The sequence below is a fragment of the Erpetoichthys calabaricus genome, chromosome 3, assembly GCF_900747795.2.
Source record: "Erpetoichthys calabaricus chromosome 3, fErpCal1.3, whole genome shotgun sequence".
Lineage (NCBI taxonomy): Eukaryota > Metazoa > Chordata > Cladistia > Polypteriformes > Polypteridae > Erpetoichthys > Erpetoichthys calabaricus.
This window is the reverse complement of record NC_041396.2, coordinates 242,636,626-242,652,455: the sequence shown is the minus strand read 5'-3', so window position 1 is coordinate 242,652,455 and position 15,830 is coordinate 242,636,626. Positions and strand designations below refer to the sequence as shown.

Here is a 15,830-nt window from a genome sequence, read left to right as displayed (position 1 = left end):
TTTAATTTTTTTTTTGTTTCTGGATCAAGACTATACAAATTGATAAATATGAATCTATATACTGTATACATCCATCCATCCATTTTCCAACCCGCTGAATCCGAACACAGGGTCACGGGGGTCTGCTGGAGCCAATCCCAGCCAACACAGGGCACAAGGCAGGAACCAATCCCGGGCAGGGTGCCAACCCACCGCGGGACACACACAAACACACCCACACACCAAGCACACACTAGGGCCAATTTACAATCGCCAATCCACCTAACCTGCATGTCTTTGGACTGTGGGAGGAAACCGGAGCGCCCGGAGGAAACCCACGCAGACACGGGGAGAACATGCAATCTCCACGCAGGGAGAACCCGGGAAGCGAACCCAGGTCCCCAGATCTCCCAACTGCGAGGCAGCAGCGCTACCCACTGCGCCACTGTGCCGCCTATACTGTATACAGTATAATACAATTTTACATACTGACTCACTCTTCAACAAAAACACTATTTCCCATTCAGTTAAACACACTGCTTCCTAATGCAACTGCAATCAGTTTTTCATACAGCGCCTATCAGTGCTCAGAAGTAAAAAAAAAAAAAAAAAAGTACTATTTGATCACTCAGGTGCTCTTTATTAGATTGTGGTTGCATACCGGTAAGCATTTGGTGTCAAATACTTGTTATAATAGTCAAAATTAAGAAGTAAGCGTGAACTATGTCACTGCACTGTAGCAACCTTGGGTAATATGACCTGAAGCACTTGTCAGTAAATGGACGCTTGAGGGCGCTGTTACCCCGTGAAACCCAACAGACAGATGCAGACACTGGTTTAAAAGCACCCAGAAGTGTTTTTATTTTCTTCTTCAAAGTGCCCCAAAGCACCTCCACCACCATAAACAAGTAATTACTATAATAAATACAAACACAATAATTCTCCTCTCCTCCCAGCAGCTCCATCACACTCCCTCCCAACTCTGGCTCACTTTGCTGGGTCTCTAGCAGTCCTTTATATAGTCCTTGACTCAGAAGTGCTCCTGTCCTTCTGTCCATGTGATTCATTAGCACTTCCGGGTCAGATGGAGACTTGTATTTTTCTTCAGCCCGGAAGTACTTCTGTTCTTCCTTTCCCGTGACTTGGGAGTACTTCCGGGCTATATGGGAAACAACAATCCCCTCGTCTCCCTGCAGCATCACACAGTGGCATCCACGGTACCCAGCAGGGTTGTGAAGCCAAACTCCATTTTCCATGATGCCCTGCGGGAATCTGGGGCACCTCTAGGCTACAGTGAAGACGTCATCTAGCATCCTGGGTGTGTCAGCCAGATGAGAAGACTTGGAAGCGTAGGTTTGTAAGGCTGTCTCCATAGTCTAGCTAGTGTGCCGGCCCTGCAGCCTCGCTTCTGCTTCCTCTCTCTGCACTGCCTTCGTTGTCGGCCTCCAGGGATGGTAATCCACGGGGAGTCGGGTGTCCTGGATATATCCACTGGAACGCTGTGCAAGTGAATGAATTCTGCTGTAACCAGGTTGGATTATCTCCCAGTCTAGTGGGAATACTAGTTCCATTTTGTTTTTGAAGTAGGTGTTTCTAGTCTGCTTCTGAAAATGGAAACCATTTGAGACATCTAAATTACCTCATTTCTTTTGTTACCATTTTCTCGTGCACCTGGCTATTGCCTAACTGAGAAGCATGGCATACTGCAACACCATAGGCAGTATGTTTGAGTAGTTAGCAAGTATACATAATGTTAACATGCTGCAAATAATGAAAGCTGACTTCTAGAAGCTGAGTACTGCAGTCAGTCCTAGAACTAGATCATAAACTAGCAAAATGATAAAAGAACTGTCGCTTACAGTGATAAAGCCATAAAAGGCTAAAGATATCCAGAACAGAAGAGATTTTCAAAAGCCTTAGTGAAGTGCTGGATGGACTGGATGAAGTTAAGATAATCATGAGAAGCTCTTTCTGCTCCATGGAATCAAGAACTGAAAAACAGTAGATATATTTATTCTGTTTTAAAAGAAGAGGAAGAGTCAATAAACAAGCTGAAGCAGAAGTAAGACTTTGTCAAGGGTCAAACAGAGAAACCAGAGACTAGGGTTACCGAGGAGCAGAGCTCAGCACGGATCTGGATGACAGAACAAAAGAGGTGAAAGAGTGAGTAAAGAAGTTGTATGAATGAAGCAAGTGTTTTATGTCCCCATTTTAATCAACTTCTCCACAGCATTCACCTATTAAAAGTAGCATTTAATAGCAGTCTTATGATTTGAGGTTCCTTTAGTTATTGGAAGTATTGACAAACAGAGCTTTTAGGAATTTAATTTATATTTTGATTAATTAATAAAGCTGAGAAAACACTTAAAGCTTCTTGTGTGTACCTTTCAAAACATGGCAACTATTTAATGTCAATTTAACACAAGTTCTCACAGCATTCATTTTAAAACAACCAGATGTTAATTGTTTAGTATAACAGGGCTCTTACAAACAATGTTTCTCTAAATGTAAGTAGATTATTCATTTTTTCCCTACAATTACTCCATTTGAAATGTTTTCTAAACACCACAATCCTTAGTCATTTACAGGTCAGCAAAGAATATTGTGGATGGTTACACAAAATCTTGGTGGACAGGGACACAATTGTGGCAAACGTTAAAGGGAAAAGGGTCTTTCTTACATATGACTTGTTTACAAAGAGCTGTTTTGAATTGTTGATAAAAATCATACTTTTGTTTTTTAATACCTTTACAGTTAAATGAAATGATTGCATTAACCGTAATCAATACATATAATGAATAATTAGTACATCACTGTGATTTATTCATATGTATTGTCACACACGGGGACAGTTAAACATCTCTGGTGATGGTATTTCTCTGCTGCTCCAGGGGTTGTACGCTGTGGTAGTGCCTTCTCTTTTCCTCCCTCTGCAGACCAAAAGACTGATGGCTTTTCACCACTTATTTTTTATTTTTATTTATTTATATAATGTACCAGTAACGCTTTTTCTCTTCTTTTGTCTGCATCTTTTGGCGTTAAAACTGATTAAGTCAGTGTTTGTGTTGCAATTACTTAGTACGTTTTCCTTAATTTTTCACTTAAGCTGGCACTTAAGTCTTCCATCTGCCTCAAGAATGATTTAAGATATGAAGAGGTAGGGGAAGTGACAGCAAAGGTAGTAGGGAATGAGAACGGCGCCCGTACGCATGTGCCACAAGGCTGCCCTGCTGGGCGCTGCCGAGAGTTGATTCTACAATAAAATAAAATAAAAATAAAAAGAGGAATAATCTTAGAGGTCAATTATCACCCGAAAGCAGATAGTGGACATCACGTAGTATATGTGTACCAAATTTCAGGTGAACAGGTCAAACGGTTTGCGAGTTACAAGTGATTTAAAATCCTGGACAGTCACGGTAGCGTATTATAGAAGAAGATATTTGTCTATAGATTTAGCTTGCAAATTAAAATATATTTTAGCTGTACTAGGAAAAGTATACACTATATGAATCAATTTTAAGTTGTGAGACAAGGCTAGTTTCAACTGCAAACATCTAGAGACAAACTTAAAAATAACCTAAAGGCGAAGAGTCAAGAACTCAGTGATGGAAAGAAAACTTGACCATTCTCCTTTTGTACCAGAGACTCTCATTCTGACAATATTCTGCCTGTGCATCGGTTTGTTTCCAAAATTCAAATCAATATTAATAGTCAGGCTTGATGTTATTTTTATTTAATTGTCAAGCACCTGTTTTGATGTATGTGTACAATGTGTGTGTGTGTGTATTTTTAGGCTAGCATAAAGGAAATTAATTTTAAGGTAATTTATGCTCCCTGAAAAATTGAAATGTGTTTTACATCTTCAAATATGCATAAAACCTGTACTCTTCTTATGGCTTCTTTTTGGTCATTATTGAAGCTTCATATACAGTGTATCAGTCACAATTCTCTCCTAACACTCACTGATCTTTGTTGTTCATGTGTTTATTACACACTTAATCACCATCTTTTTCATATTAAGATTTAAGGGTTTATTTTAGACGCCTTCTCTGTGCTGTCCCCAGCAGGGTATAATGCCCACTTTTGTGTTATTTTCACTGTTACTTCCTGGGACAGAAAGTTAGGCGGATGTCTTAGTTAGGTGTAAGAACCCTTCCTGTCTAGTCCAGTAGTAACCCTTCATATATATCCCTGTGAGCGAATAAACAGGAGTGTCTTGTTTTCCCTAATCATATAGTGTAATATTCTATGGTCCTCTTGACAGTGTGCCTTTGAGGTCTCGGTATCATATACTCGATTTTACTGGTTATGACTAGGAAACCTTTTTTTTCAGCTTTGCTCACCCCTCGATTATATGTCTACATTTAACCATCTGGCCATGTATTTAAAGTAAATAAAAATAAATCTGCATAAAGTACAGTAATACCATGGTCAATATACTGTACAACAAGATAACAACACAGAGTTTTAAATATATCTGGAGAGATGAAAAAATATTCAGCTAATAGAAAGAGAGAGCAAATATTCTGCCATTGAGTTGGAATATGAAGCAATGAATAAATGAAAAAATAGTAGTGGGATGGTAACAAACGATCAGCCTTGCAGGTTTTTCAGCCATAATTTGAACATTTTAAATGGTGGACTTCATTGAGAGACATAAGAAGAAAGTAAGTAGAAGTCACAAAACTGAATTTGTGTCCACCAAGGTTTGGATTTCAGTTCTGAAACACAGGCATCCCGGCTGAAGCTGTGCTGAGATTCCTACTTGCCTAGGACATGGAAGGACAGAGGAAGACAGTTTGCTTAGGGCATTATCTCCCCTGAGGCTCCAGATGTCAGCCTTCCTGGATAATGGCACCACTACGGATTCTTACAGGGCACATTTGAAACTGTAGTTTTAAAGAAATTAAAGAAATTGAGTAGAATGATGCTGATGCACCATTCCTAAAAATCATCCAATAACTGTTGTCATCTTGAAAGGGGGGTTTTGGGTTTAACTAGTCAGGAGCAGAAAAGGTGGGTTTGGAGGGGAACAAGGGGAGGTCAATGGTTGTTTTCCAGGTTTCTTCTCTCTTGGCTGAGGGCAGAGCAGAAAAACAGTCTAGTAGCAGTGCAACATCCCAGCCCTTCCCTAGAGTTTTCAGTCCCTTAAGGAAGTGTGTTATACTTATGCATATGACAAATGCAAATGCTGTTTTTCATTTGAGGTGGATGGAATTACAGAATATTGAACATTTACTCTTTAATTAATTACCAATAGGCACGAAAATTTCACCTTTTAGGAAGAACATACTTATGGTTATGGAATACCATCAGGCACATTCATTCCCACATATTCTATACGGTATTCTCTTTTTGGGAGCATCTTCCACATACCGTTTGCCTTTTCTTCCCAATGAACTGCAATGTTATGGCAGTCATTTGAGGATCATTTATTCTCTCCTGTCATTTTATTTAAGCAGGATCTTGATGATTACTTAATGCTGTGTTTCTGAGTCCTTGAGGGCTTTATTCCTGTGTTTTAGCCTTTGGATTTTTATAACCTTTGTTGTAATATTTGACTGCATTTCTGTAGAGAATACTCATTTAGTTTATAATCTTTCAACTGTACTATACTTTTACCAATGTCTTTGTCAACTCCTTTTTCCCAGGCTGACATTGGCCTTTTTAAAATATGGCCATGTTTCCGATCCATTTGTCTCATTCATTCTTAGGCAGCTGCTCCTTAAATTATTTATAAATTTATTATGCACTACTTTTTTCCTTTCCCAATTCCAATTTTTGAGTAATGTAAAAGAATTGTTGTGAATATTTAAAAACTGTGTATTAGAGATCAAATATTTTTGAAATACTTAAATGAATAGATTTTTATGTTATAGTCATGCTTTTCATATCTTGAACACTCAGCTGACAGGTGTGGCAGCACCCTAGTGCCCTTTGGCGAGCTGATACTTCTATACGCCACTTAACACAAAGATTGCCTGTCCTGGCCAAATGACAGACCGAGCAGAAGACAGGATTTAATGAAATGACTTCAGATAACTATTCAGACAGCAGTGCCTGCCTATCTTGTTATCTAAAGGTGAATCATTCAAGTAGTTGAGCTTATTTTTCTCCACACTACTGCTCATCTGCAAATTTGCATATAATGAGAAGGGCTGGTTTGACTAACATGCCTTACTATGACAGACAGATACTGTAGATCCTCTCAATATCAACAGTATTTTCCTTCCTCATAATAAGATTTCACTTTCTGTTGCAATTTGTAAATCAGAAACATTCATTTTCTGAAGCCTCCATTATAAGCACTATATGTTTGAAATCTGGGACACAAAGTGGGTGAATGTCTTTTTATGCAAATTCTAATGAATAAATGAAAATCTTTATGCATAATAAAATTGGCCACATTCATATATAGGCTTATACAGAGGCTGAGGAGACAGTCGAAGATGTCTCTTACACCAGCTCTAATTGAGGCTGGGCTAGGGATTAGCCAGGGAAGGCGTTAATCTGCTTTTGCTTTAGACAGTTTTCACAATATGATCTATCAGCCATGTAATGCAGTTCTTAAAATGAGGGCAAATAATTTCTTTTCTTCAGGAAATGTTGACATACTGTGGTGTTTCCCAAAAAGACAAAATGCTTTTCAGTGAAGAAGCATAATATGCTGCTTTAATGACTGGACACTAGACTCTTAAAATGGTTTTGGAATTAGCAGGAGCAAGAGCACAAGAACGGACCTTAATGTGTTTAATGTGTTCTGGGTATGTTTTTGTACAAAATCAATACTTTAATATTTTTTTTGTAACTCTGGCAATATGCTGGATACATTCAGCTTGCTGCCTTAACATAACCCACAATCCTATTAAAACGCCATGCTGGCAATTTAAGGTTTCCTGCAAATCTGAATTCAATAAAGGTTTAATAAGCATTTCTCATAGCAGTCATGTATGTTTTATTTTTTTGTTTTTTGTCTTGTTTCCCTTTGTGCAGCTGCAAACTCAATGAATGAAACAAAAGATGACTATGAATATATTGACCAGGAAGAAGTGGAAGGCATTAGGAAAAAAATGCAAGGAATAATTGGAGAAGCAAAGCCCAAATACATAACAAATGAAGGCAACCAGTATGAATAATGTCTAATGTAACGTTGCAAGTCGAAATTCTATCATTCATTAATGTCAATTTAGACTTTCTTACTTTATGTTTTTTTTTAATTTGTTTCAGTAAATGAGGATTTTGTCAGGTCTTTCATAAAGTATAAATGGAGTACCTACATTTGTTAGATGTCACTTTACTAATTGGTATGAAATGTAATTCTCTAGAGGTTAAATATACTATTTAGCTATTTCATTACACTTATTTTTTCTGGATAGAATAATTGGCTCGGCTTGACAAGCCAAGACAAAATGTAGCAACAAAGCAATTTATGCTTCTATTACCATCACCACTGTAGAGAATCAAAGCTGTTATGCCATTGACCTCACATAATTGTATGAATCCATTTTCGACTTTGCAACTGAAGTCTGGTTTTCAGGTACTGCACTCCTGAGATTATGTAATTTTTTTGTTCTTTTTTTTACTGTATTCTATCTGAGATATTCATTTCTTTAAAGCTATGTCTTCTTTCCATCTGTGATTTAAATCCTATACAGCTCACAGTTCTCATGAGTATTGCTCGCAACTGAGCAGAAAATGTCCTTTTTCATTTTAAATGTCTAATTTGCAATTGTCTTCATGATATTTGTAACTTTTTTCAGTTAAACTGATCTGGCTGCTCTTCTGCCATGATTTATGAGTTGGTAATGTGTGTGTTTATTTATCAGTCCATTTTCCATCATCACATGAGTTATTTATTTTAAGTTCAGGGAAAGCGCACCACTTCTGTGTTTATTAGTTTTTGTTGGATGAGATGGGTCACTAGGTAAGACAAATCTATTCACTGAAAGAGTTAGCTATTTAAATAAGACATATTGATTCTCCAGCACTGGTATGCCCTTTATTAAAGTTATATTTTGCTCAGATGCTAAAAAGAACTGTCATATTAACAAAGATTCTGTGTGACATGCTGAATATATATCTTTATTTGTAAGCCCCAGTGGTTCATACCTTCTTCTTTTGAGAACAGATTTATGCTGTGGTCTTTAATTGCAAACTTTTAGTAAGGAAACTTTTTATTTTTTTTACATTACTTAAATAGCAACAAATGAAAATGCTTTATTATCCAGTAGACCAGTGATGTCCAGATCAAGGCCATATTAAACATAATACTGAGGTTTTTTTCCAAACCTGGAGTCTTCCTACAGTATTAACTTCAAAATTTTATCTACCAAGTATCACCCACAGAAATGTGTCCCACTTAAATCAGACCAAATGCAAAATCATATGTTTAATAAACTAGTGTTTTCTCCTCAGACTGTCTTATCTCTGTACATGTGTTACATACACATATGCAAGCTGAGGGCTGCTCAGGAAAAAAAATCTAAATAAAATAAACATTCAGATAAAATAAAACACACATATATCTCATATTTAAAATACGAGAAATCAGTTAAGTCAGCCATTTTCTAAACCGCTTAATCCTGAACAGGGTTTCAGGGAGTGCTGGTTAGGGATAGGGTTAGGGTTACGATTAAGGTAAAGCATAATTACACTTTTTTAAAAACTTATTTGTGAGCTCATGCATATTTTTTTCCCAATTTCAACTAATCTGTCTCTCACGTGAGATACCTAAAGTTCCTATGACAAATAGCAGGGGTCATTAGTTTGACTTCCACCACCATAGGTAACTTGACACGATTTTTATTGACTGGTAGAACTGATTTTATTGACTGATTTTTGTTGACTTGTAGAACATTAACATGTTAATGGGAAAGATCTTGCATAACATTAAAAAAGGTACAGTAGATGTTACAAGTAAAAAGTATATAGCTGTCTCTCTTTTGTATTTTGTATCATATTTTCACCAAGCCATTTTATCATGGTGAGGTGAAGCCTCTTTTGGAAATTTATAGACCAAGTGGCTTTGGCTATGACTGTCACAAGCTTTATTTTTGCCTATTTTTTGTGGACAATGTAAGCAGGTAGTTAAGTCTAACATCTTTATATACAATGCTGTGAAGTACATAAATGAAATCATTAGATTATCATGGCACACTCGATTCCTGTTCTCCTTGAGAGTTTTGTCATCAAAAACAAAATCTAACATCTAATGATAAATAACAGTGAAATAAAAGTAAACAAATAATATGAAGTATACGATAACAGCAGATCTCCTTTGCAAAGCAAAGTGATGTCCTTCATACTGAATTTTATTTTCCAATTCAAAATTTTGTTTATGATACAGAAAGCTGTCCATGAGAAATACAGAGGTTGTTGGGTAATGGTCTGTCACCATAAGGGTGTTTAGTTATAAGCATTAAATTATTAAGGCAAGTTGTACTGGGAACTAAATATATTTGAATTAAAAAGGCAAATTAGTAGAAATAACAGTGATGTATCAAATGAGTGGGAAGTGAAAGACCCCGGGGTGGTGACATGTACCTTTTAGAAAGGAAATATATAGTGGTAAAGAATGTTCAGATAATCTTCACATGTCAAGCTTGACAATGTGCCAGCTCATATATGTAAAAGTGATTTGTAAACTGCACTTTGATAGGTTATGATGGGGCTTTCCATTCAGTGAAAATGAAATATTTTGGTCCAAAACCATGTCCATGAAGCTTCTAGCGTAAAAGGCTTCTTTTCTGTTTAAGTTATCTAGTCAGTTTAAATGAAGATATATACTGCTCACATAATATAAAGAATAGAAAGTTTCTAAAAGTTTCATTTCAAAATGATAGCAAAATATCTCAGTCACCATAGTTTGGAACCTTGTGTTAACTATAAGCGTGGGAGGGAAGGGAAAGGAAGAGAAAATTTCCAAGTTCACAATAGTTATGTTTATTCTTAAGTCCAAAAGATAATATAAATCATATATGCAGGAACCACACAAGCACTGACTGCATGGCAACTTCATAGATGATTCTGATTCATAAGTTCAACAAAAGCATAGATTTCACAAATACCTTATGTTCATAAGTGTAGCATCTAATACATCCAATAAAAGGCTTTGGGTTTATAGGAAATCTTATGATGTAGAACTAGAAATGACAATTTAGACTGTAACAGAGAGACATAGTACTCTTTAATAATGGCATCATTAGGTAACATGAAATTAAAGAAAGAGAACTTGTTGGTTAATAAATGACAATGTATAGGCTTTTTGTATAAAGACCCATGTCCACAGTCCCTTATGAGAACCAAAATCTTCAGTGTAATGTGAGCTTTAACTGTAGTCAGTAGAAGGTGTTCACCTTAAAATGTGAGAGAAGGTTAGAGTATAAACCAAATGGGATCATTGCCTGTTGGTTGCACTGCAGCAATCTTGTCATCAACAGCTCCACAGCCTGTCTGTGGTTGGGTTTCCATGTTAGGCCTAGCAGTTGCAGCTGAGTAATTAGCCACTCATGTGAGTATTCTGCAGTTGCAAGATTACAGCTTGTGATTGTTTCCTTGATGCCCATTGCTGTGCATACTTTCTTGGGCATCTCAGAGCAAGCAGGTGGAAGTGTGGGAGTTAGATAAACATGGGAAGATCACAAAGTAAACTGTCAAGTCTTCTGCAATGGCTGCTGGTCTCCAGTATATTCTGCCTTAATAATAATAATTCTTTGCATTTATATACTGTAGCACTTTTCTCACTACTCAAAGCGCTCAGCAATTGGAGGTTAAGGGCCTTTCTCAAGGGCCCAACAGAGCAGAGTTCCTACTGGCATTTATAGGATTCAAACCGACAACCTTCAGATTGCCAGTGCAGATCCCTAGCCTCAGAGCCACCACTCCGACTTAATGCGCCATTGTGGATTCCGCTTCTTCTTGTGCTGAATTCCTGTGTTCTGCTCCTTGCTTTTGTTATTTTATTATTATTATTATTATTACTTGGTTATTAGTAAGCAGGTACCACAGTTCATTTGCCATGTAGCTTCTTTGGTGAAGTCATCTTTTGTGAGCTTACCAGTTGGCTGCTGATTAGGCTCCTGTTTTAACACAATTTAGGAGTCCAGCCAGAGGGGCATTGCAATAGTTTAAACAACACACAAATAGTGCCAGGACCAGGTGCTGCAAAGCAAAGAACTCTTCATAACATTTGCTGGATATTTTTAAGAGATCAGAAAAAACACTTCAAAAAGTTTTTAAAAACTCTTAAACAAAACTTTATGAATAACAGAAAGAATTGGTGAAGCCCAGATAAATGACAGAAAAAATTATATTCACATGATATATATTTTTAGTTACCCATTTCTCCATTTTCCCATGTAAATTATCCTTGATCACATTCACAGGAAACTGGATCCATCTCTGGAGCCTCAATCAGGTGTTTTTAGGTATTTTGCTAACACTTTAGTTTAGGTACTGCAAAAATGCATCTATTTCTCATTTACTATTAGGTAACAAGACGTTTAAATACATTTCTTTGGATCTTCACCACTTTGGAGTGGTCTGAGGTGGATTCATTGATAGTACATATTTAGTATAAGACCTAAAGATCTTGGCAATACGTCACGCTGCACAGAGATGAATAACCTATCCACTGATGTTTTATAAGTTTTATAAAGATCAAAAGAAGCCTTTGTTAAGGTTATAAAACATACTGTAAGAATAAATGAGTAATAGATGCATTTTTGTTAACAATATTTTCATGCATTCTGATTTGGTCATTAATTGCATGTAAACCTCTTGACAAATGTTAGTACTAGTGAGATCAAAGATGGAGTTATATGATTTTTTATAAGCATATCAATGTTCTTAAATTTGGAGATATTTTTTCCAACAGATGGATTTTGCCAACAAAACAATTAAGATAATGAAATTGAATCATGAAGATTAGCAGGTGTATTTCTTTCCTGTTTAATGATTAAAGCAGTATTTTATTTATTTTAAAAATGACATTTATTTGACAGCTCATAAAGTCTCAAAATACATAACACCAGCATATTATGTGTGAAGCCTTCCAGTGATGAGTCAATAGGAGTGAAGGCTTCATCTTGTTTCTGTCTAAGCATTATTACAGAAGCACTTTTCATTCAGTCAGATTCTGTGTGAGATTTCTGAATATTTCCTGAGACCTATAGTATATTGTTTTGTTTTTCTGAATTTTAATGGCTAACAGTAGGCATATGAATTTTCCTACTTTTGTTAAATTTTGCATTTTATTTATTTTTTGGATGGTTTTATAGATTTTATTCAAATAATGTAAACATTTTTCTTATCATAATAAATACCCTTTTAAGCACACCATGAAAAAAGGTTTTAGTACAGTATTTATTTTCTCTACTTGCTGTAATTGTTAAATGCTTATTGTTTTATGTTGTTAAAAAGTAATTGGTGCTGAAAATAGAATGGTTTTAAGAATTAAATCCAACTGGAAGCTAATGTAGACCATGGAATGAGTTTTATTTTTTGTTCTGTTATTGTTATTCCATGGAAATGAATATGTGAAAATGAACACCAAAAGAAAATAATTCTGAGTATGCAATTATCAAGAAAAATAGCCAATAATCAGAAATCATTAATGCAACTGTAATTTGTACTTTAAACAGATTTTTACATCTACAGTATATGCTGTAAGGATCTTGTAGCCCATCAATAAATGCTACATCGATCCCTCTCCCACTTGGACAGAGGCAGTGGCGCTGTAAGAATTATGTTTCTAGACTTCTCTAGCGCCTTCAGCACCATCCAACCTCTGCTCCTTAGGGACAAGCTGACAGAGATGGGAGTAGATTCATACCTGGTGGCATGGATCGTGGACTATCTTACAAACAGACCTCAATATGTGCGTCTCGGGAATTGCAGATCTGACATTGTGGTCAGCAACACAGGAGCGCCGCAGGGGACTGTACTTTCTCCGGTCCTATTCAGCCTATATACATCGGACTTCCAATATAACTCGGAGTCCTGCCACGTGCAAAAGTTTGCTGACGACACTGCTATCGTTGGCTGCATCAGGAGTGGGCAGGAGGGGGAGTATAGGAACCTAATCAAGGACTTTGTTAAATGGTGCGACTCAAACCACCTACAACTGAACACCAGCAAAACCAAGGAACTGGTGGTGGATTTTAGGAGACCCAGGCCCCTCATGGACCCCGTGATCATCAGAGGTGACTGTGTGCAGAGGGTGCAGACCTATAAATACCTAGGAGTGCAGCTGGACGATAAATTAGACTGGACTGCCAATACTGATTCTCTGTGCAAGAAAGGACAGAGCCGCCTGTACTTCCTTAGAAGACTGGCATCCTTCAACATCTGCAGTAAGATGCTGCAGATGTTCTATCAGATGGTTGTGGCGAGTGCCCTCTTCTACGCAGTGGTGTGCTGGGGAGGCAGCATTAAGAAGAAGGATGCCTCACGCCTGGACAAACTGGTGAGGAAGGCAGGCTCTATTGTTGGCATAGAGCTGGACAGTTTAACATCTGTGGCAGAGCGACGGGCGCTCAGCAGGCTCCTATCAATTATGGAGAATCCACTACATCCATTAAACAGTGTCATCTCCAGACAGAAGAGCAGTTTCAGCGACAGACTGCTGTCACTGTCCTGCTCCACTGACAGACTGAGAAGATCATACCTCCCCCAAAGTATGCGACTCTTCAATTCCACCAGAGGGGGTAAACGTTGAACATTATTCAAGTTATTGTCTGGTGTTTTTTTTTTTTTTTTTACCTGCATTTTTTATTACTCTTTAATTTAATATTTTTTGCTGCTGGAATATGTGAATTTCCCCCTGGGATTAATAAAGTATCTATCTATCTATCTATCTATCTATCTATCTATCTATCTATCTATCTATCTATCTATCTATCTATCTATCTATCTATCTATCTATCTATCTATCTATCTATCTAAAGAAGGAAGAACTATGAAATGGGAAGTGCAACTCACAAAAAGCGATTAGCAAAACAATAATGATTTTATTATACAGAGATCAAAACCATAAAAGAATCAAATGTCAAAAACAACAGCACGAAGTACTAGCTACTTAAAAATTCTTTCCTTAATTAAATTGCTAACAAATAGAGAGCATTTTGGTTAAAAAACACGCAGAAAGTATGGCTTTGATAATGCCATGCCTCCATCTTAAATGGTGACTGCACAATAATGTCATGTAGAAGTAATGGATGCCGTTGCTAATTCAATCTCTGAATTGAATAAAGGAACTTTGAGACTGTTATGTATATATTTATTGTTATCAGTTTTAATATGAACAAGTTCTACTCTTTACTTATTTTAATTTTGTTTTGTTCAACATTTACTTTTAACTCCATATTAACAAAACAAAATACAAACAATACTTCTTATGACTTTAATTCATTGACGATGCCATTTAATACAGGGAAATCCCATGTTGCTAAGACTGCTTTCTGTCATACACTTCTTTCTTTCAATATGAATATAGTCTTTAAATAAATAGTAATAAGTAATAAGTCATTCTTAACTGACCACATAATTTTAAGAAACATTGCATCTAAACCTACACAACTATCTATTGGGCTAATGTAGGATTTGCCTTCATGCAGATATGGTGAGATTTCTGCATTACTGTACAAACTGTTGACATGATAACAAAAATAGAGGTGAGCTGAAGAGACTGTAGGCACCCTTAAATGTGACAAAATGTGAAAATGGCATTTACAGTAATAATACAGAAAAATATGAGTGCTTAACATCCAAAGTGCACACAGTCATTTACACCTTTAAAACTGCTGTGTCGCCATGCCTTTTAATAAAAACCTAATCATTCTGAAGAAATTCTAAAGACCTAATAATTCAGAAATAAATGTATTTTCACAAAATGTTTATGCACTCTAGTAGTGGCTACATTTGTATGATATTTGCTTTCCTTATAATGGAGTCAACTTTTGCCATCTCACTTCAGGTATAATGGGTATTAAAGCTTTTTATTCTACTCCCACTACTAACACAAGCTTCTAATAATAAAAAGACTGAAGAACATAAGATGTTTTACCTAATGTATTCTGCTTTATTATCTGCTGCTAATGGCAAATGTGAAGTACATCCATCAACTTCCTCTCAAATCATTAAGGAGCTATAAGGCACTGGCATTTTCTTTCAAATATATTGTCTCCATAAAAGGACACAGCAGTTAGAGGACAACTAGACTACATGGTAATGGAGGTACTGAAGCATGCAGATGGACCATTAGTGAAGATAAAGAAAATCGGTCCAGGAAATTAAATAAATTTTGACATTAAACATTATTTGCTAGTCAAATAAGTGCAGTTGGTTAAGATACATTACCCTTTAAAATCACATTAGAGGAAACTGTACATTTAATTTTGATTTGTTATTGTGGGTCTTTGCCCTTGCAGCATAATTATAGTAAACAGTTGGCCAAGGAGAGCATATTAATTATTCTTTATTACCTATATTAAAATGGCTTCCATTTAAAGTGGTTTATTCTCTTACATCTGGGTCAACTGTGGCTATAAATAATGAAAAGTACAAATAAAATGTGCCTTGAAATTGACTCACATCTTGTCTCACCCAATTGCTAGTATGTACAGGACAAAAGACTCACTGCTGCGATCACGACCAGAAGGAAACCATCAGTGAAGAGCAGAGGAACAAATGATAAGAACAATCACAAAAAAATAAATAAGTAAATAAATAAAAGGAAGGACAAAACAGAAGAACATGAATCAGCACTTATTTCCCAACACAATGATCGATTGTTTTTTTACTTGTAATTGTCTCTGTAAGTATCCTCCTTATTACACAGTTTAATTTGATTT

The 15,830-nt window shown here is 36.4% G+C and overlaps 1 protein-coding gene across 1 annotated transcript in view; it reads left to right on the top strand.

Annotated features, from left to right (window-relative positions):
- The window catches only part of themis (thymocyte selection associated), a 127,337-nt gene extending 115,011 nt beyond the window's left edge, over positions 1 to 12,326 (top strand). Inside the window, exon 6 of the mRNA XM_028797915.2 lies at positions 6,973 to 12,326. Within this exon, the coding sequence (XP_028653748.1) occupies positions 6,973 to 7,115 (143 nt within the window). The 3' untranslated portion in view covers positions 7,116 to 12,326. The remainder of the gene's footprint in view (positions 1 to 6,972) is intronic.
- The last annotated feature ends 3,504 nt before the right edge of the window (positions 12,327 to 15,830 follow it).